Raw genomic sequence first — 23,998 nt, 5'->3', positions numbered from 1 at the left:
TTGTTCATCTTCGAATGTAGCAGCATTTCAATGCACTACGAAAATCCGACTGGCAAGACTGTTCGGGATGTTTGTCAAAAGGGCCAACTCTGCGTTCTGAATTTTTTCCTACCTGTGAGAAGAGATGGTTGCTAATAGGAACGTTTATAAATTGTGAATCACATGCAGTATTCTCTTCACCATAATAATAATGAATATAAACATTTTGCCATGTATTCTTTCGTGTTTGCTGCTATCTCATTTAAATCCTGTCTGCCTAATAAACTACGAAACTAGAGTGAGACAACAGCAAACGCGGAAGGATATACATATCATCTCATGTTTATATTCTTATTATTCTTATGCCGAATAGTGATACAGTAAGAAACGAAGCACGGCAATTGATTAGATTTTTAAATATAAGATGACTGTAATTGTCTGCAAAGATTTCCAAACGGAGAAAAATTTTCACTAAACTTTCGTTCAGAACATCATCTATCTTACGCAGTCTATTATTTGGTTCTTGTTGATCATTAGTAAAGAAAGTGGCAGTGTAAGTAAAAACAAATAACAGTCTCTTGCCATTGTTTTGCTAATGAGACGATTCCTCTCTTTTTTTAAAAAATTGTAAGCGGCAGTAGCGCGCACAAAAGCAAGCCATACCGCGAGCGGCGACAGGTCGTAAACACGCCTTATCAGAATGCGACAAACAATGCATGACACAGTACAGTAATGCATTTTCAGCGTTGAGTGATGTTAACACCTATAACAAAGAGAACGGCACTTATCAGATCAAAGAAAAATAAGCAATCAATTCAAACCAGACGAAGCACGTGAAAAAGGAAGGGTACCCGTATAAATACAGACGGAGCACCTGACGCATAGCAACGGCTACCTGGTAAAGCTTAACTGCTAAGCTTACGACTTGAACCAAACTACTATAGCTGTGTCGTCGTTCATTCGACCTAAATTGTGTCTCATATTACAATGGACCAACTTTGTTTCGATTTGGAGGTGCGGCCTAAAACTTCTCTCTCCCCTTGAATTTTGAGTCTCAGATTTCTGGTGCGGCTTAGATTCGGGAAATTTTTTTTTTTCCTCGATTTTGAATCTCATTTTTGAGGTGCGGCTTAGATTCGAGTAAATACGGTAATAGCATGAAGAGAAGTAAAGAGGCTGCACAAAATGGAAAAGAGAAAGAGCACAAAAATACAGAACTGGAAGAAATGGAACAGCTGAAGGGGATGAATGAAGGAGGACTTTTTTCTATAGTTGAATGAAAACAAAAAGGATTTCAGCCTTGAACTAATCCATATAGAAATGCAGGTGACTCAGTGTTGAGGAGTTATGCAATAGGTGACAGATGGGCTGTTGGATGAGGTTTATCTGAAGACCAACGAATCTTACCCTCTGTAACAACAAACAACTCAGATACAAGAAAACCAGCACCAGGTGCTGAGGAACTGGAGGCAATCATGAAGAAGATTCGTAGTAATGTCCTGGGAATGGGTCTAATATAAACAGAACTGTTAAAAATACAGGAACAGTGTGGGCCAAACATTTCCACAAGCTTGTAGTTAAGGTCTGGATAAATGAAAACATTCAGATGAATGAAATGTCTGTATCATCTGCCCAATACACAAAAAAGTCAATATCATAGTGTGCCTGTCTACAGGGAAAATTGCCTATTACCGACTACATATAAAATATTCTCCAACATTGTCTTTAGTAGGTTTGCACTTCATATTAAAAACACTGCTGGTATATGAAAGTGGATTTTGTCAAGGAAGATTGATTGTTGATCAGAACTACAAGCAGCAGCAGCAGCAGCAGCAGCAAAGACTAGAAAAATGGAAATGACTTCAATTTGATACACGTCACCTTTTTGCAGACTTCGGATCAGCCTACAAAAGTATTTATGGAAGGGAGTTGTATATAGCAATGGAGAAGCTAGAGATTCCTAATAAACTGACCCTCACCATCTTCGAATGAAAGCAGCTAAGAAAAACACAGAGTCAAATTACTGTGCAGTGACCACAAGTCAGAGAGATTCATTATCCTGCCTTCTAATCTGTTCAGGTGTTGGCATTTGCATATGACACTGATATATTGTAAGAACACCAAGATCAATTAAATGAGAAAAAGCCTTTACAAGTCTTAAAAGTGCTGCTACAAAGATGATTCTACAAAAAAATGAAGAGAAAACTATGTATATGCTAATATTTAACAATGCGAACATAGCAAGTGCCATAACTCTATTTCCCAGAAACTTCACTCAGTGGAAGAAGAAGCAAAATAAGTGAACACGTGTCCCGAGTTAACTGTAGATACTACACTGTTTCTGAGAAAGCAAAAGTCAAAGTTTTTGACATAATTTAACACATTTTTACTGCAGGACAGTCTCAGCCACAATGGGGACTCAGTGGCTAGTGTAGAGGCCTATCACTTCTGAGAGTCTTGTTTGAAACCTGATTAATGTTTTATTATTTTTTTCCTTTACCTGCCCATGTACGTAGAAGGTTACCCCAACAAGAATGTTTATTATCTAGTTAGAGGATACATGGGCGTTAGATTAATTTTAAAATTACAAATTAGTTTCATAATAACTGTCATTTATTACATACTATATGTATATGGTATTTTCAGGGTTACAAACTTTAAATCCTCATGTTCTTGTATTAATTCTTAGATTAATTTTTATATTTTAGTCATATTTATTTTTCAGGAACGTTTAGATGAGACCAATCATAGAAACATTTGGAACAGAGAGATTCTGAACACCTCGAGCATCACATGAAGACAAGTTTACTACATTAACACTTCTTCATATGAATCTCACTGGGAAACTTCATTAACTTAGCTGAGGATTTCATGCTTTGCGAATAATTTTGTGGAAAATCTTGCATAACAGGTAGCTTTTCCGAAAACTGGCACCTGCAGTTAATTGTGAATCAAGATATACTACAGGAATTTTACTGAAAAAATTTTCAAATAATTTTCTTGTTCATTTATTTTTTAATTCATTCAAAAGACATACAATTAGTAGATAAACACAGATAACATTATTTCAGTATACACTGGAAAATATTCTTGTAGTAATCTCCTTTGGAGATGTGTAGAAAGATGAAAAACATAAATGAAATTGATAATTCAATTTCTGAACATGGAGCGCAAAAATGAGATTCCATGACACTAGCCATTGTGCCCCATTGCTTCTGTTCAACCGTTTACTTACTACAAAGGCACATAAAGTAGCTCAGAAACTTTGACCACAGTTATCTCAGAAACAGTTGTGTATCTATGTATAAGTGAAGACAGGTGTTCATTTGTTTCGACCCCACGAGTGACATTTCTGGAGAATTGGGTTATGGCACTTGCAGTGTTCTCCTCATAAAAAAGATTATCCTAATACACCTCCATTCATATAAACTGGTTCACACAAATTTGATGTATTAATTCCATTACTTTGGATCAGAAGTCAACTAAGAACAATGTCAGCTCTGGAATACAAAAACAAATATTGTCCACTAACAAATGCTAGTATGGTCTCAGAAAACATCTGAACTCTAAGGTACTGTTCAGGAAAACTAAAGTTACGATGTGTATAGTTTTAGTGAGGCAGACACTAATGTATGGTGCTGAAACTGGGACATAATTCAATCAAAAGTGACTTGGGATATTTGAAAGAAAAGTCTTGAGACAAATTCTTAGGCCACTCTAACAAAATGGAGAAGGTGATTATATGATGTATGTAATGAACCAGACACTGTCAGCTGCAATTGATGCTGCTAAGGGGAGCCTACTACTTCCATATTGCTGGCAACAGGTTATACACAATGCTGGTGACTTACTTTGAAGGACAGTGAAACTTTGAAACATCTATCTATTTTGCATAAGTTGTAAATAAATAGTTGCCACTATTAAAGTTCTATCCTCATAGTAATAAACAGCCAACTGCAGAGGCATTTGATTTACTCTGGTAGACACTGCGCACACTACTAACGAACAGTTTCAAACATAAAACCTCTGAAGAGATTAAAAATTGGTCAGATCACTAACACTTAAATCGTTTGGCAACAATTGTGTTTCTGCTGAGTATTCAAAATACAGTGGCATCTTCGTTCACCTTATAATCAGGCAATGACTCAAGGCCTATTTCTGAATAGACTTAGATATGCTGTAGTGTCGCCTATATAAGGGGCTCAGAAGAAAATTGAAAATCCTAGTTATATGACAATTTGGTTCAAAGATATCAATAATTCCTCAGAGTAACAACGAACCAAGTACATGGTTCAATATTCTGTCTGCAGGTGCTGTAGTTACTTGATGCTCTGAGACCATCTACATTACATCTATACTATGCAAATCACCATGAAATGCATGGCAGAGGGTATGTCCCATTGTACCACTTATTACAATTTCTTCCAGTTCCATTCATGTATGGAGTAAGGGAAGAATAATTGTTTGAATGTGTGTATACATGCCATAATTATTCTAATACAAAAGGTATCTCTAATCCCGAAAAAAATATTTGATACTGAGCTTAACGGCTACTGTCCATGAAAGTGCACATAAAAAATTAGTATGAAAACCATAGAAATTACTTCATTATTGAATCTTGGGGATTTTTCTGAACAAAACTTGTACCTTCGTGATCTCGTGCAAGTTACTGAATGCCAGACATGACAATACAGGCACACCTACATAAAATAAAAGCAAGTAATTTATCAGGATTTCTAATGAAAGTGTGCAACACATTTTTTCTGGCTACATTCCAAGTAAGTTGGGGAAGGCTATAGAGAGGTCTGACAAAAACAGACATATTTGCTGTGACAGCAATGGGATAAACATCTCTGTGAATAAAACTGATGGCAGTGATGTTATGAACACCATACGATCTTTTCCTGCTTATCAGAGTCATTACTCGCAAAAAAGAGAGAACTCTGGATGAAAATGCCCAAATCCTTATCTTAACATACATAAAATTTATTACTTGTACATAGCAAAATGCCAACATGAAAATTAGACCCAATGAAACAAGGGTTCTGTTACTGAGTTGTCAGTACAAAATTTAATTTGTCTTTCAAACCACCATATACAGATACTTGACGACCATGTGACTAATTAGAAATGAAAATTTCTAGTTAATGTAATAACATTAAAGCTTTTAAAGCTGAAAAAGACCTGCATTAAATCAGGCTGGTACAAGACACTCAATGCAATCTGATAAAGAAACTGCATGGCATGAGATGTATCAGGCTGCATCCGATTTCCAGAGGGCTTTGCCATTCCATAAACTATCTATAAGATAATGTACTATGAAAGAAATGTGTATGTATACAATTCTGACATGCTTTCAATCAATCCGTGGCCTTTATGTATACATGGGATGAAACAGGATGATGAAAAGGATCTCAAGAAACAGCCAGCTGTACCAGAATGCATTTAAAACCGTATGCATCTTTACCCTGATGCATGTTCTGGACAGAACTTAAAAATTAAGATGGCTCTCACCTGTTAAAACTACTCAATAATACAGAAATGCAGGTGGAAATAACTGACCACAAATTTATAACACTGGATCATTTACGATTACTTATTTTTACAAAATGATGTTGACTTTGGTCTAACAGAAAAAGCTGCAAGTAAGATGCAATATATCTACGGCCCAGAGGATTGGTTCAATATTGCAAAATCCTCAAAAAGCTAAGCACAAAAATTTTGAAGTCAATGTAATGAATAGAGAAAATTTGACAAGTGCAAAATCATTAGAACAGGCAGTTACAAAGAGAAAATAAGCTATTGCTGGGTATGAGGTAAATTGGTTAAAAATTTGATGAAAGAAGTATGAAAAGAGCCTAGCTTTTACAATGAGGTTTAAAGTGGCTAACTGATTTTGTGCAATTCAATGAGGTATGTTATATGTAGAAGAAGAAGAAGAAGAAGAAGAAGAAGAAGAAGAAGAAGAAAGGAAATAAACTAAACTCACTTCCCAGTGACAATCAGGAACAAATTTACAAGAATCAGAGGTCAGTTAAAAATTAAAAGGAGGACATGCTGTAAAAGAATTTTCTAACTGCAGAAGAGGAAGACCACAAGAGGAACAGCAAGGTTTTCATGAACACAATGATTTGTTAGATGAAATTGTGTTTGCCTCAATGTTATGTAAACTTGCTTGTAGGCCTGCAGTTTGTGTAATTAATTAGAAGAAAAAATATTTATGAGGACAGATTAAAATCTGGGAAGAAACAGGATGCAGGTTTCATTATACCTAAAGTCAGAAGTGAAAACGTTTTTGTGCATTAGTGAACCATGTCCAGTAAACTGTAAGAAAGATTTTAAATTAATGAAAATCTCTGTGTACATTGTACTCTACATTATCTCTTATTTGAGACCCGAGTTTCCCCTGGCATATACAATGTTCAAATAAATTTCAGGAATGCATCCCTGTAAGTTATCTGTAGCTTGTATTTGTTCTCTTTCACTGTAAAAAAATAATGTTTACTTGATTTGCATTTAAACATATTACTCTAACATTATATAACTTTTTCTTCAAAGAGTAAAATGTGGACTTGGTTCACTTTTGCTTTGAACCCCTCATATATAAAAAATGGAGATATATCATCTCATTACAAACCTGCTTCACTCCTTCCAGTATTTTCACATTAAAATTTTAAATTTTGCTATGTGGACTGCAAAATCCCTCACCCACAATGTAGAAATTTGAAAGGGTAATTAACACTATTTGATAGGTGGTTAAAAGCCCAAAGCAATACTGACCTTATGAGATTGCCTCCTATTACACAACAGAGTACCACAGATTAAGGGTCTGCTTCAGCATAGTGTTGCTGACTCAAGACAAAGTCAAAATCTTATGATTTCTTCTACGACTTAACTACAGCGCTAAAATTTAAATCCGATTAAGGGGTAAATTGCTTTTTTAGAATTCATGTTGTGGGGGCACCGTTGGTCAAATAGAGGGGAGAGTGGGCATGATTTATAGTGACCAACTGGAGGTTTGTATTCAATTGGTGTTCAATTGCGATAATGCATTGGACACGTGAGAAGTGCTCATTTTGTGTTGAAGCATATTGCTCGAATTCCCACTATCATAGCAGTGCAGCGTGCTTTTCATTTGCGATTTGCGGAACCCCCATGCGGACATGTTCATGGATGGCAATCAATTTTAAATTGGGTAAACACATTCAGAACAACAGGGCATGTGTCTTCTGTATGAAGGCAATCTGGGAGAAGTGTTACAACATCACAAAACGTTAAACAAGTTAGAGCAGCAGTACTGCAGTTTCCGAAATGCTCAGCTTGGAAACATGCACTTGCTCTTGGCATTTCAAGACATTCTCTCAACCAGCTTCTTCATAATGAACTGAATTTTCACCTGTATAAAATGTGTTTCATTCAACAATTGTCAGTCCAGGATTATGTAGCATGAAGAGCTTCTTGTGAAGACATGCCTGCAACCGTACCCGGTGACACAAATGTGTTCTTTTCTGATGAGGAGTATTTTCACCTCAGTGGGCTATTACATAAACAGAATATTCGGTACTGGACTGACATGATCCCCAGGCAAATCCACCAGGAACTCCTGCACTCAGACCGCATTACTGTGTGGTGTGCCATATCATGAATATGGTGTCATTGGTCCTTACTTTTTCCAGGAAAATAATCATGCTGCAACTGAATTCAGATCATTACTTAACTACGCTGCAAGAATTTTTCCAGCTGGCTTTAGAGGCAATGTAACTACAGGATACCTGCTTTCAACAAGACAGGGCCACTGCACACACACACACACAATGGGCATTGCCATGAATTTTTTTGAGGCATACATTTCTTGGAAGGCTTGTCTCTCAGATGGGGGATCTCAACTGGCCCGCATGGTCACCGCACTTAGACTCGTGCAATTTTTTTCTTTGGAGTTACCTTAAGTCAAAGATGTATTACAACTGTCCCAACACCCTGGAAGACCTACAGAACAAAAACTGAGGCTGAAATTGCAAGAATACCTGAAGACAGCTTGAAACAGTGCATGGGAATTTCAGAACACAACTGCAGCAGTGTGTAGATCATGAAGATAAACATTTGCCAGATATACTGTTTAAACCATGTAATTAGAAACTTCCATTATTGTCCAATATGAGAAAAATAAAAAAGAAGTTTCTAAGTGTTTACTATTTTTTAATTTCATTCCCGAATCAGCAGTTTATCGTGCTCCACCCCGTACAAGAAAATGCCTGACAGGAAGACTCATGTTCTATGAACAATTGCATAAACAAATAATGTCTAATATATAAAAATATGATTATAATAGAGGGAAACATTCCACGTAGGGAAAATATCTCTAAAAACAAAGATGATGTGACTTACCAAATGAAAGTGCTGGCAGGTCGACAGACACACAAACAAACACAAACATACACACAAAATTCAAGCTTTCGCAACAACCTGTTGCCTCATCAGGAAAGAGGGAAGGAGAGGGAAAGACTAAAGGATTGTCTGCTTGTGTCTGTATATGTGTGGATGGATATGTGTGTGTGTGCGAGTGTATACCCGTCCTTTTTTCCCCCTGAGGTAAGTCTTTCCGCTCCCGGGATTGGAATGACTCCTTACCCTCTCCCTTAAAACCCACATCCTTTCGTCTTTCCCTCTCCTTCCCTCTTTCCTGATGAGGCAACAGTTTGTTGCGAAAGCTTGAATTTTGTGTGTATGTTTGTGTTTGTTTGTGTGTCTGGCGACCTGCCAGCACTTTCATTTGGTAAGTCACATCATCTTTGTTTTCTAATATATATATAAAAAATGAATATTTATTTTTCTATCTTCTATACCAGTCATCTGATTATGATGAAACTGAGCTGCTGTGCTCACACCCATGAAGGTTTCTGTGGAGGCAGAGACCCACTACCACCCACCTAGGTGACGGGTAAGAAGACTGTGTAAAAATAGTCAACAACAAACAATGTCAATATCAAATCCAGATTTTCTAGGGTGGCTAGACTTACTGCTGACAAGTCATGGTGATATTTCACCCCTAGAGACGAGAGGAGTGGTGCAAAGACAGTGACATATCAGAATATTTCTGTAACATATAAAAGAATTTCTTCCGCACACATATCACTAGCTGTCTGGAAGGATTTGCTGTGGCAGCAAGACATACCAAGCATCCATATGGCTGAGTATTTGGTATGAAAAAGGCATGACAAAAGCACAACACAGGAATACCTGAAGCTACTGTAAATTTGGTATATAATGACTCATTATTTGCATAAAAATTCTGTGGGAGTAAGGTACCCTCTACTACTGCTACAGGTGGGGGTTATAATGAGAGGCATCTGAAAATGACATGTTTGTATTTCTTTCCTGTAATTAATTGTCTTTGAATACTTTGAAAGTATGAAGCACAATGGGATTTGCATTGCTCAATGCATCAAATACATCATGTTTTGGGGCCAAAGATCATGCCACACAGCTCAATACACCCGGACACATTTAATATGTCAATTAAAAGAAATTTTATCAATGGCAATTGAGAGAGACATATCAAATCAATAAGAGATGGTACTGATCCCCCAAGACACACAAAAGAGGTCAGAACATTGCTGCACAATCAATGGAAAAAAGTGGGCCAAATTATAAGAACACAAAATCCCCAAGATTGGCAATGCTTTACAGAAGCTCAGAATTTAGCATGAACTTCAATGTGAGATACTTATAATGTTTCAAAATTGTCTTGAAATCTGGCAGAGAAACCAAAGAGCTTCTGGTCATATGTGTATTACACCAGTGGCAAGACAATCAATATCTTTAGTGCACAAAAACATCAGTGATGCTAGTAATAACAGTAACACTACAGCAGAGCTACTAACATCTTTTCCAAAATTTGTTCACAAAAGAAGACAAAAGTAAATATTCCACAATTCAAATCATGAACAACTGCCACAATGAGTAACGTAGAAGTAGATACAATCAAACAATGGAAACTCCATGTAGGAATATCAACAACATAAGAAAAGATAGATTGCTACTTACCGTAAAGAAGAGATGTCAAGTTGCAGACAGACACTATTAAAAGCTATTCACATGTTGCTTTGGGCCACACCCTTCGTGTGCATGTGTCTCTCTTTACTGATGAAGGCTGTGGCCTAAAGCTACATGTGAATGTCTTAATTGTGCCTGTCTCCAACCTTGTGTGTCTTCTTTACAGTAAGTAGCAATCTATCTTTTCCTTCATTGTTAGAAGTAGATACTCTCAGTACAGCACAGCATCTTAAATCAATAATGGCAAGGCCTCCAGTCAAGACTGTATACCAGTGAAGTTCCTTTCAGAGTACGCTGATACAATAGCTCCATACCTAGCACTCATATGCAACTGCATATGGAAAAAAGTAATGAAGTGAAGGTTACGGGAATGTAGGATATGCTGCAGGGTGAGATCCCATCTGCACAATTAAGAAAAGCTGGTGTTTGTACGAAGGATCTAGATGGCATAAGCTGTGAAGCAGTGATTCTGGATCCTTCCTACCACCATCAGCTTTTCTGAATTGCAATGTGTCTCTCTCTTCCCCCCCCCCCCCCCCCCCCCCCCCCAAGCCTCAACCTTCATTAGTCACTGTCTTTCTCCCACTATCTCCTTCCCTGCTCCCACCCCAGTACTACAAGGCATTTTACTCCACCAAATACCAACAATATTTTTACTTCTCTCCTTTTCCACTCCCCCCCCCCCCCCCCCCCCCCCCCCCCCACACACACACACACACACACACACACACACACACACTCTCCCGCACATGCTTCACCCCCAATAAGCCACTCTGTCTTGTTCTCACCACATCCCTGTATGCCTCCTCAAGTAGCACTTTAGCATTCCCCACTCCTACCCTGCTGTCCTTCCCCCTTCCCGCCCAGCCTCCTCCTTGCCCCCAACACTCAGACTAACTTTCCCAAGATGTGTAGCTGCTCACAGTCCACCCTTGGCAGCTACACACAGTGTTCAAGTGTGCGCAGCTGAGCTTGCGCGAGTGTGTGTGTGTGTGTGTGTGTGTGTGTGTGTGTGTGTGTGTGTGTGTGTGTGTGGAGAGAGAGAGAGAGAGAGAGAGAGGAGGAGGAGGAGGAGGAGGAGGAGGAGGAGAAAGCCACGTTGTAAGATTAATAGCTTTACTAAATCTCAAGAAACTTAAGCTTATAAACACTTCATTAAAAGGAAACAAAACAATTTTTTAGAAAAAAAAAATCAAATTTTTAAAATAAAGTCTCTGAAAGTACAAAATGAAAAAGATTAGAGAAACATCTGACAAGCTTCTGAATGATACTCGAAATTGTGAACAGCAAATGAAGAGCTGATTAAGGATTTAAACGTGCAATGTTTAACTTAGAACTTTCAGTCAGCACCTCATTTGCTGTACATGACGTCGAGCATCAGCCAAACGCTTGTAAAATGTTCATCTAGTCTACTTTATTTCTAACTTTTAGACCAATAGTTTCGCAAGACAGTTGCCTGATTTTCTGTCTCTCTCTCTCTCTCTCTCTCTCTCTCTCTCTCTCTCTCTCTCTCTCTCTCTCCCCCCCCCCCCCCTCTCTCTCCCTCCCTCCCTCCCCTAAACTAAGCCTCACACTGATCAATTTGGTACCCCGTTTGTCCATTTCCCACTCTTCATTTGGCTATGAACTTCAGTACAAAAATCAATTGCATATGTCTAGGGAGTCTTGTTTTCACACTGCTCAAACACATTACCAATAAGAAGGAAGAAAATCCTAAATTAAGTATCTCATGATCATGGGCCCTTGGTTCACTGACTGTTTATGTAATACCGCAATTAATACTTCTATTTCAGAGACATCTTGACACTGATAGTCACCATTATATTGCAACTTAAAGATCTAAAGTTTTGACAACGATATGGAAAATACAAGACAACACTATGAAAGCAAGGAACAGAGGTATAAAATTAATTTATTTATTGCTACAAGAAAGTATAATTATATTACAAGAAAGTGAGTAAATGCCCACAAACAGTTCTCAATAGCAAAAGTGTTAACCTCTAAAGGAATAATATTAAAAATCTTTTGATAAAAACACATAATGAAGTTATTGGCAAGAAGGCATTATGTAAATTCAAAAGAGAACTGAAAACTAGAAACAATGATATAAAATACTTAATAAAATGCAATCAGAAAGCTTGTCACATATTTCTAAACAAGGGCAAATTAAGCTTGTCACATGTACAGGGTGGTCCATTGATCATGACAGGGCCAAATATCTCATGACATAAGCATCAAACGAAAAACTACAAAGAACGAAACTTGTCCAGCTTGAAGGGGAAAACCAGATGGCGCTATAGTTGGCCCGCTAAATGGTGCTGCCATAGGTCAAATGGATATCAACTGTGGTTTTTTAAATAGGAAGCCCCATTTTTTATTACATATTCGTGTAGTACATAGAGAAATATGAATGTTTTAGCTGGACCACTTTTTTCACTTTGTGACATATGTCGCTGTAATAGTCACAAACATATGGCTCACAATTTTAGACGAACAGTCGGTAACAGGTAGGTTTTTTAAAATTAAAATACAGAACGTAGGTACGTTTGAACATTTTATTTCAGTTGTTCCAATGTGATACATGTACCTTTGTGAACTTATCATTTCTGAGAACACATGCTGTTACAGCACGATTACCTGTAAATACCACATCAATGCAATAAATGCTCAAAATGATGTCCGTCAACCTCAATGCATTTGGCAATATCTGTAACGACAGTCCTCTCAACAGCGAGTAGTTCGCCTTCCGTAATGTTCGCACATGTATTGACAATGTGCTGATGCATGTTGTCAGGCATTGTCAGTGGATCACGATAGCGAAAAGCTCCAGGGATGTCAGATCCGTTGAACGTGCAGGCCACGGTATGGTGCTTTGACAACCAATCCACCTGTCATGAAATATGTTATTCAATACTGCTTCAACCGCACGCGAGCTATGTGCCGGACATCCATCATGTTGGAAGGACATCGCCATTCTGTCACCCAGTGAAACATCTTGTAGTAACATCGGTAGAATGTTACGTAGGAAATCAGCATACGTTGCACCATTTAGATTGCCATCGATAAAATGGGGGCCAATTATCCTTCCTCCCACAATGCCGCACCATACATTAACCTGCCAAGGTCGCTGATGTTCCACTTGTCACGGCCATCGTGGATTTTCCATTGCCCAATAGTGCATATTATGCCAATTTAAGTTACCACTGTTGGTGAATGACGCTTCATCACTAAATAGAACGCGTGCAAAAAATCTGTCATCGTCGAGTAATTTCTCATGTGCCCAGTGGCAGAACAGTACGCAATATTCAAAGTCGTCGCCATGGAATTCCTGGTGCTTAGAAATATGCTACGGGAGTCATCGATGTTGATGTAGCATTCTCAACACCAACGTTTTTGAGATTCCCGATTCTTGCGCAACTTGTCTGCTAAAGATGTGCGGATTACCATATTTGCTCGAATCTAAGCCGCACTTTTTTTCCGGTTTTTGTAATCCAAAAAACCGCTTGCGGCTTAGAATCGAGTGCAAAGCAAGCGGAAGTTCTGAAAAATGTTGGTAGGTACCACAACTAACTTCTGCCATCGAATATATGTAGCGCTACACAAGCATGCTTTGTAGGCACAAAGGTAAATATTGGCGCCAAAACCAATGCGTCAAAAAAAAAAAAAAAAAAAAAAAAAAAAAAAACCCCACACGAGCTTTTCTTCTCCGCCCCGAGTTTCGACCACTGCATTTTCATACATTATCCAACGAAATAATACAAATTCCGAATTGTTCATCTTCGAATGTAGCAGAATTTCAATGTACTGTGAAAATCCGACTGACAAGACTGTTTGAGATGTTTGTCAATATGGCCAACTCTAAGTTCTGAATTTTTCCTACGTGTGAGAAGAGATGGTTGCTAATAGGAACCTGATGAAATGTGAATCACATGCAGTATTCTCTTCACCATAAGAGTAATACGAATATAAACATTTTACCATGTATTCTTTCGTGTTTCCTGCTATCTCATTTAAATCCTGTCTGCCTAATCAACTACGAAACTAGAGACAACAGCAAACGCGTAAGAGTATACGTATCGTGTCATGTTTATATATTATTCTTATGCCTAGTAGTGATACAGTCAGAAATGAAGCACGACAACTGACTAGATTTTTAAATCTAAGACGACTCTAATTTCTGTGCAGAATTTGACATACTAAAGAAGCGGCCGCAAAGATTTTCAAACGGGGAAAAATTTTCGCCTAACTCTCGTTCAGAACATGTTCTATCATACGCAGTCTATTATTTGGTTCTTGTTGATCATTATCAAAGAAAGCGGCAGTGTAAGTAACAACAAATAGCAGTCTCTTGCCATTGTTTCGCTAATGAGACGATTCCTCTCTCTTGTTTTTAATTGTAAGCGGCGGTAGCACGCACAAAAGTAAGCCATGCCGAGAACGGCGACAGGCCGTAAACACACACTATCAGAATGACACAGCGCAGTAATGCATTTTCAGCTTAGAGTGATGTAAACACCTATAACAAAGAAAATGGCACTTATAAGATCAAAGAAAAATAAGCAATCGATCCAAACCAGACGAAGCACGTGAAAAAGGAAGAGTACCCGTATAAATACGGACGGAGCGCCTGACGCATAGCAATGGCTACGTGGTATAGCTTAACTGCTAAGCTTACGACTCGAACCAAACTACTGTAGCTGTATCGTCATTCATTATACCTAAATTGTGTCTCATATTAGAATGGACCAACTTTGTTTCGATTTGGAGGTGCGGCCTAAAACTTTTCTCTCCCCTTGAATTTCGAGTCTCAGATTTCAGGTGCGGCTTACGGGAAATTTTTTTTCCCTTTATTTCGAGTCTCATTTTTCAGGTGCGGCTTAGATTTGAGTGCGGCTTAGATTCGAGTAAATATGGTAGCTGTGACAGCAGCTAAAACACCTGCTTGGGCATCATCATTTGTTGCAGGTCGTGGTTGATGTTCCACATGTAGCTGAACACTTCCTGTTTCCTTAAATAACATAACTATCCAGCAAATGGTCCAGACACTTTGATGATGTGGTCCAGGATACCAAACAGCATATATTGCATACGCACGTTGGGCATTTTGATCACAATAGCCATACATCAACACGATATTGACCTTTTCTGCAATTGGTAAATGGTCCATTTTAACACGGGTAATGTATCACGAAGCAAATACCATCCGCACTGGCGGAATGTTACGTGATACCACCTACTTATACGTTTGTGACTATTACAGCGCCATCTATCACAAAGCGAAAAAAGTGGTCCAACTAAAACATTCATATTTCTTTACGTACTACACGAATATGTAATAAAAAATGGGGGCTCCTATTTAAAAAAAGTGCAGTTGATATCCGTTTGACCTATGGCAGCGCTATCTAGCTGGCCAACCATAGCGCCATCTGGTTTCCCCCTTCAAGCTAGACGAGTTTCGTTCTTTGTAGTTTTTTTCGTTTGCTGCTTATTTCGTGAGATATTTGGCCCAGTCACTATCAATGGACCACCCTGTATAAGCAAAAGCAGACTTTTGCCAAGATTATTATGCAAGATGTGCACAAGGAGCATGACATATCTTACAAAATCTACAAACTTATTAGTGTACTACAATAATGGAAATTCCAGGTTGGATACAATAAAAGTGAATAATGGCAGGCACCCATTTGCAGCCGATCACAGTACTTAAACTGGAAACAGAGCAGTAGCTTGAAAGCTAGAGAAGTCTCCCTACTGTTCTGCTTGCCTTTGGACTGCACATGAATCAGCTACAAGTAAATCACTGCCTTTCTTCACTTTTGTTTATCTGACTTTATATACATTTTTAACACCAAGTTTAGTTAAAGAGAACCACTTCAGCAGAACTTTGAGGACTATACGAGCCTCTTGAGCACTGTTGCTGGCGAAAAGCAGAGAGACTTACTGATGCCGTAAAACAATTCTCATTTGGTTAGAAACAAGCTTTTGGATATTTTTACCGTTTTTGGGGGAACATGTGGAAATTAATTATATGGTGATTTCCCAGAATTTGCTGTTGGGTGAAGCATGACTAATAAACCAAATACAAATATGTCATCAAAAATCTTGCGAAACATTAACAAAGGTGGTTTTTACCTTCTTTTCGTAGCTATGCTCTACCAAGCTCCGAGGGAAAAATTCAATAACTGTCATCAATACTTTTATTATAGTGTGTTCTGTGATGACATGTACACACATCAAAAAAAGTTTTGCATCACCTCAGTTCCGAGAGTTCCTGTACAGAAAATTCGAATAGAGATCAACATAATCATCATTTCTGTCCTTTTTATTGCTCATGAAAATTACATTGCATGTTGTACCACGATACAACAAGACCTTCAGAGGTGGTGGTCCAGACTGCTGTACACACTGGTACCTCTAATACCCAGTAGCACATCCTCTTGCATTGATGCATGTCTGGATTTGTTGTAGCATACTATCAACAAGTTCATCAAGGCACTGTTGGCCCACATTGTCGCACTCCTTCAGCGTAGATCGCTCAGAGCAGTTGGTGGGTCACATCATCCATAAATAGCCCTTTTCAATCTATCCCAGACATGTTTGATAGGGTTCATGTCTGGAGAACATGCTGGCCACTCTAGTCAAGCGATGTCATTATCCTGAAGGAAGTCATTCAGAAAACATACACAATAGGGGGTGCGAATTGTCGTCCTTGAAGACGAATGCCTCGCCAATATGCTTGTGATATGGTTGCACTATTGGTCGGAGGATGGCATTCACATATCGTACAGCCGTTATAGCGCCTTCCATGACCACCAGTGGCATACGTTGGCCCCACATAAAGCCACCTCCACCTTGCTGCACTCGCAGGACAGTGTGTCTAAGGCGTTCAGACAGACTGGGTTGCCTCCAAACACGTCTCTGATGATTGTTGAAGAGAACATGATGCCAATCCTGTGTGGTCCATTCAGCACATTGTTGGGTCCATCTGTACTGTGCTGCATGGTGTCGTGGTTGCAAAGATGGACCTAACCATGGACGTCGGGAGTGAAGTTTCGCATCATGCAGCCTATTGCGCACAGTTTGAGCCATAACACGATATCCTGTGGCTGCACGAAAAGCATTATTCAACATGGTGGCGTTGCTGTCAGGCCTCCTCCGAGCCATAATCAGTAGGTAGCGGTCATCCACTGCAGTAGTAGCCCCTGGGCAGCCTGAGCAAGGCATCTCATTGACAGTTCCTGTCCCTCTGTATCTCCTCCATGTCCGAACAACATCGCTTTGGTTCACTCCAAGATGCCTGGACAGTTCCCTTGTTGGGAGCCCTTCCTGGACAAAGTAACAATGTGGACATGATCAAACTGTGGTATTGACTGTCTAGGCATGGTTGAACTACAGACAACACAAGCCATGTACCTCCTTCCTGGTGGAATGACTGGAACTGATTGGCTGTTGGACGCCCTCCGTCTAATAGGTGCTGTTCAAGCATGGTTGTTTACATCTTTGAGTGGGTTTAATGACATCTCTGAACATTCAGAGGGACTGTGTCTGCGATATATTATCCACAGCCAACATCCATCTTCATGAGTTATGGGAACCGAGGTGGTGCAAAACTTTTTTTGATGTGTGTGTGTGTATATATATATATATATAAAAACAAAGATGAGGTGACTTACCGAACAAAAACGCTGGCAGGTCGATAGACACACAAACAAACACAAACATACACACAAAATTCAAGCTTTCGCAACAAATTGTTGCCTCATCAGGAAAGAGGGAAGGAGAGGGGAAGACGAAAGGAAGTGGGTTTTAAAGGAGAGGGTAAGGAGTCATTCCAATCCCGGGAGCGGAAAGACTTACCTTAGGGGGAAAAAAGGACAGGTATACACTCGCACACACGCACATATCCATCCACACATACAGACACAAGCAGACATATTTATTGGTCTTTAAATATGTCTGCTTGTGTCTGTATGTGTGGATGGATATGTGCGTGTGTGCGAGTGTATACCTGTCCTTTTTTCCCCCTAAGGTAAGTCTTTCCGCTCCCGGGATTGGAATGACTCCTTACCCTCTCCTTTAAAACCCACTTCCTTTCGTCTTCCCCTCTCCTTCCCTCTTTCCTGATGAGGCAACAATTTGTTGCGAAAGCTTGAATTTTGTGTGTATGTTTGTGTTTGTTTGTGTGTCTATCGACCTGCCAGCGTTTTTGTTCGGTAAGTCACCTCATCTTTGTTTTTATATATAATTTTTCCCACGTGGAATGTTTCCTTCCATTATATATATATATATATATATATATATATATATAGCATCCAATGGCAATGGCAAGAATGATCACTGTTTCACGTACTACCCTGCCCAATCACACAAGACTGGAATTATCTATCTATCATCAAGATCAGGATTTACTTGGGATAACTCAGTACCTGAATATGCTGCTGACGCAGCACATGGAACAGGTAGCTATGAGATAGATTACCACAAAGACAGTGGTGTTGCTTCAGAGAACTCCAGAGGGATATATTGTCTTCAAAGGGATTGCAACTGCAGGATTATCTCTCAACTATCTACAGTAAATCCTCTGTTCACACACAATTGCGGAAGTTTGCCCATATGAGTGGTACCTTCTCCCAGCAGAGGAGGGCAGTGTGAGATCATATGGTCTGCTACACGCCGTCAGGCTGGCTGCAGCAGCATCCACGCCAACTTCCTCAGCCGCCTGCTCAACTCTAGAGAAATTCTGAAAGTAGACAAATTTATCAATCAATATTATGCTTTTCTAAGACACAGAAAGTTATCACCAGCCTCGAAACCACTTGGGTGTAACAGCCATCTCAGATATCAGCATAAGGAAAAATATTCATTAGGTTTAGTACTACATATGTAGAAGGTGTTATGCTTACTTGCTGTCTTTCTTCAGTTTCAGCAGATTCAATGGATACCTTCGGTGCAGTAGAGCATTCAGAGTCTGCTGGAGATCCAGCAGTTTCACTTTCTGACGGTTCATCATCAAAGTTTACAATCTGTGCTGGAACCCTTTTTCGTCTTCGTTGATCTTTTTTCTTTTTACTTTCAGCATCTGTAACTGTTTTTACCCAACAATGCAAAAAATGAACTTTTGTTGGGCATAAACTACTTAATAAAGATCTAATGTATTTAAGTACTACCCATCCCCAAAAATGCAATTAGTGTTCAGCAATTTTTATGTTCAAAATGAAATTAATAACGGTTTTAAAGATGAAGGAGGGTATAATTATACCTCAGATCAAAGTTACATTCATCATAAAATATTACACACCATATATTTACAGTAAATATGCATTAACACAGTAAAAAAGCACTCACATTTTAATATAAATAAAACATTACACGAACAGTCTAAATGTTGTGTTCCACTTTGACGTCTGGTAGGTGAATGTGTTCCTACTTGTGTTAGATACAGTGAAAGCCAAACTATTATCCCTTTTGATGGTGAGAAATAGCTGTACAACTGTGTATTATTTTGTCAAAGAGATACTGATGAGTCACAAGACAAGAACTACTGTAAAAAGAATAAAGGTGTCAGACAAGACCAAACCCATATGTACCTTGAAAACTATCTTTTAAATATTCCTGAAGGAAATGGGGCAGGCAACCTCTGAAGCCGCAAATGTACAGAGTGTGGGGGATACCAGTACTCCAGCAGGTGTCATATGCTTTCTCTAAATCAAAACACAGCTGCAGTCTGTTATTTTTGCAGAAAACCGTTCATGACATTGATTGACAAAGAGATGAGATGATCAACTGCAGAACGGCACACACAGAATCCACATTGTGCAGTGGTTAGTTAATTCCAAGACTCGAGCTACCATACCTGCCAGCCATGGATCACACATTCCATCATCTTGCAAACACAACTGATGAGAGAAATGGGGTGGTAGCTAGAAGTATGGTGTTTATCCTTACTGGGCTTCGGTATGGGTACGAAAATGGCTTCACACCACCACCTGGGAAATGTGCCATCTGTCCAAATGAGATTGTATGTATGAAGGAGGGAGTGCTTACCTGCAAGAGAAAAGTGCTGAACATTTGAATTTGAAAAATGTAACATCTTAATGTGAACAATGTCTGGCACTGGGGTGGAAAATCAGCATTAGTTGAGAGCACAGGCAGGCTCCCTCATAGTGAAGGCAGCATTGTAGCTTCTGAGAGGAGAAGTGTATCACTTAGCCTCCCTCACTCATTTCCAAGGGAGGAAAGTGGGACGATAGTGTGTGGTGCTCCAAATCAGCAGAATAGTGGCCCAAGTTATTGGAGATCATCTGCTGCAGACATACGAGAAATCAGAGAATGAACCTTAGTCCCAGAGAGCTCACAGAGGTTGTCCCCCGTGACAGAAGATGGAGTGAAATTGTTAAAAGAACTTGTAAAGGAAATATCCAACTAGCAGCAAAGTCATCGGTCTCATCGGATTAGGGAAGGATGGGGAAGGAAGTTGGCCATGCCCTTTCAAAGGAACTATCCCAACATTTGCCTGGAGCGATTTATGGAAATCACGGAAAACCTAAATCAGGATGGCCGGACGCAGGATTGAATAGTCGTCCTCCCGAGTGCACAGGAAATGGTCATTCTTAGTACGTGTCAGAGAGAATGAACCACACGGACAATGGGCAGTGCAGAACGAGAGGCCAAATGGGAGTAGGTGTGCACGGAGTCTGAAAGCAACACGAGTGTTCCAGTGTTAAGACAAGTGAGATTGAGCTGACTGAGAAGGTCAGCCAAGAGTGAACCTCTCTGACAGGATGTTTTAAAAGCCCCAAAAGGGATGGTGGGCATAAAGTCACCAAACAGCCAAAAGGGGTGAGGCAGCTGACCAATAAGCTGGAGGAAGTCTGCCCCAGCGACAGCAAATGATAGAGTGATGTAAATGTTACACAGAGAAAAGGTGAAACGAGGAAGGAAAATGTGGACTGCAAGAGCTTGCAGGTGAATGTTAAATGAGATGGCTTGGCTATGGGCACATCCTGAATGAGCAGTGCAGCTCCCCATGAAATGGAATGCCATCCTTGGGGAGGGGGTCCAAAGTGGACCAGAAGGAAATGCAAGAGGTCAACGTGCTTGCGAGGATGCAATTTCGATTCTTGGAGGCAGAAAACAACCAGACACTGTGATTCCAAGAGCAGCCATAATTCCTTCTTGTTTGATCTAATGCCATGAAAGTTCCATTGGAGAAAAGTCATAACAGGTAATGGGGAGGTGGGAACAAATGAAGGACAGTCACCTTGGCAGCTGCCAAATGCCAGCTTTTGAAGACTCACTGCTACAGGGCCCAGAGAATGGGGGATCTTGTTCCATGAAATCTACAGACACATCAGCATTCTCCCTGGGTTGGCTTGCAGGCTCTAGTTCAGAAAAATGGTAGACAGTGCGCACCGGTGAAATGGCGGTCAGCCGAGTATCATGTAGCGACACTGCTGAAGAGGATTTCCGAGTCGGGGAAGGAGAAGACCATTTACCTTTATTCGATTTCTTAGAGCCTTTATGGTTGAAAGATGAAGAACTGGACATTTGTTGGATAAAGGGACATAAGAAGTCCTTGCAGGAGAGTTCCTTTGTCCTTTCCAGCCTGCCAGTTGTGTAGCAGGTGATTACACTGCCACAGGCGAAGATTTGGTGGCTTGTTGCGCAGCTGTAGGAGAAGTTGACTAGGATGCTACCATGATATTGGGCAATTTCGTAACTGCAGTACTGAATTGGAGGTCGCGCATCTGAGTGCCCATGTTCTTCATGGAGCAAGGCATAGCAAGAACAGTACTATAACTGCCACATGATAAAATGCAGGGCTTTCGACTAGCCAACAACTTGCAAGCAACTGGGTAGGGTACTTTTTCCTTCACCCGGATCTCTTGGACAGTCTACTCATCGAGGTACATGGGACACTCATGGGATGAGGTGGCGTGGTTGCCATTACAATTGATACAGCAGGGAGAAGGAGGCAGGTAATCGCCCTAATGAGCATCTCTACCCCAAGTAACACATTTGTCCATGTTTTGACAGGAGGTGCAAGAGTGGTCACAACATTGACACTGGTAACAATGCATTGAGTTTGTAATGTATGGTCAGACCATGGTGACTACACAGTCTGTCTTAATCTTCGCTGGAAGCAATAGTTCATCACATGTGAGAAAAACTGGAAGCAATAGTTGATCACATGTGAGAGAAAGAGTGCTTGTAGGCACTAAGTTTTTAACAACCTTTTTCATTACTCAATGAACCGTAGTGATGCCCTGATCAGAGTGTAAATGCTTGATTTCCCCCTTGCTCAGACCATCAAGTAGGTGAGTGTAAACAATACTACATGAAGGAGTCATCCTACGATGGGCCTTGACACGAAGAGGATAGCCATGGAGGAGTAGACATGTAAGCAGTTGTTGGACTTTAAAGTCACAATTGGTCTCCAGAAGCAAAGTCCCATTACATAAGTGAGAGCAGGATTTCCCAAGCCTGCAATTGCACCAAAACCTTCCTGAATAATAAACAGATTAACTGTAGCAAAAGATTGACCCCCTTTGGTATGTGACACCACGAGGAACTGAGGTGCACCTGGGAGAGTTGTTGAATCTTTAGCCTCATTTTGTTTATGTTTAGCAGGCGTAGACTGAGATGATGAAGGTTGGATCATTGCAAAAAAATCCACCATGATTGGAAGCATCTCTGGTGCACTCCTTCTGACTTCCCCCGCCCCCCTCCCTCACAGGGGGGCTCACCCACCTTAGGTGATTGTTGACACTTCCCAAACTCCAGACAGAAGGACAAATTGGCAATTGGGAAGGTAACAATTCAGGCAATTGCCGCCCCCCCCCCCCCTTTCCCCAGGGCCTGGCCTGTACCAGGGGTTAAGTGTGAACAATACCTGTCAACCCAGGGTTGTGTGTCTTCAGGAGCACACATGGAGGAAGACGAAACTAAGAGGAATCTCAAACACCGATGTCGAGGAAGGGGAAAAGGTGGAGGGAGGGGGGGGGGGGGGAGAACAGACGAGGGATTTTTCTAATACCGGGGTACCGAAACTTCAGAACGCATTCCCATCAGAAACCCAAAAAATATTCCCTACGAGAGGACAAAAAGAACAGTAGGAGGATAGACATGCAGCACAGAAAGGGAAGATGTGCTCTACAGGCTGGTAGCCAATGACAAACTCACCAAAGAGTGGTATGGGTGATTGGGGAGAGGGGAGGGTGACACACTGGGTGAGAATGGAATATACACTGAAGCGCCAAAGAAACTGGTATAGGCATGTACATTCAAACACAGAGATATGTAACCCGGCAGACTACAGCACTGTGGTCGGCAATACCTATTTTCCCATCAACCATTCCAAGAGTGTATTGTGAATATCAGGAATCCAGTAAAACATCAAATCTTCAACATCACTGCAACTGGAAAAAAATCCTGCATGAAAAGGACCAACGATGGCGTGACAGAGATGCAACCCTTCCACAAATTGCTGCAGATTTCAATGTTGGGCCATCAACAAGTGTCAGCGCGTGAATAATTCAATGAAACATCATTGATATGGGCTTTTGGACCTGAAGACCCACTCGTGTGCCCTTGACTGCACAACACAAAGCTTTACACCTCACCTGGGCCAGTGAACACCAATACTAGTGTGTTGATAACTGGAAAATTGTTACCTGGTCATATGTGTCTTGTTTCTAATTGTATTGAGTGGATGGATGTGTATGGCTATGGAGATAACCTCATGAATCCATGTACCCTGCATGTCAGCAGGGGACTGTCCCAGCTGGTTGAGGCTCTGTAAGGGGTGGGGCATTTGCAGCTGGAGTGATATGAGACCCATGATACATTTAGATAGGACTGTGACAGCTGACACATACATAAGCATCCTGTCTGACCACCTGCATCCATTTGTGTCCATGGTGCATTCCGACAGACTTGGGCAATTCCAGCAGAACAATGCAACACC

At 40.3% G+C, this 23,998-nt stretch overlaps 1 protein-coding gene across 2 annotated transcripts in view; it reads right to left on the bottom strand.

The window, feature by feature from the left end:
- LOC124619489 (sorting nexin-29) overlaps positions 1–23,998 on the bottom strand; it is a 177,631-nt gene that overhangs the window by 83,699 nt on the left and 69,934 nt on the right. For both annotated transcript variants that reach the window (XM_047145914.1, XM_047145906.1), the window contains exons 6-7: positions 18,936–19,117; positions 18,657–18,772 (exon numbers count right to left, since the gene is read on the bottom strand). In XM_047145914.1, coding sequence (XP_047001870.1) covers positions 18,657–18,772; positions 18,936–19,117 — 298 coding nt within the window. The remainder of the gene's footprint in view (positions 1–18,656; positions 18,773–18,935; positions 19,118–23,998) is intronic.

The sequence above is a fragment of the Schistocerca americana genome, chromosome 1, assembly GCF_021461395.2.
Source record: "Schistocerca americana isolate TAMUIC-IGC-003095 chromosome 1, iqSchAmer2.1, whole genome shotgun sequence".
Classification (NCBI taxonomy): domain Eukaryota; kingdom Metazoa; phylum Arthropoda; class Insecta; order Orthoptera; family Acrididae; genus Schistocerca; species Schistocerca americana.
Note: the sequence above shows the minus strand (reverse complement) of the source record. Positions and strands in the feature narration are given on the sequence as shown.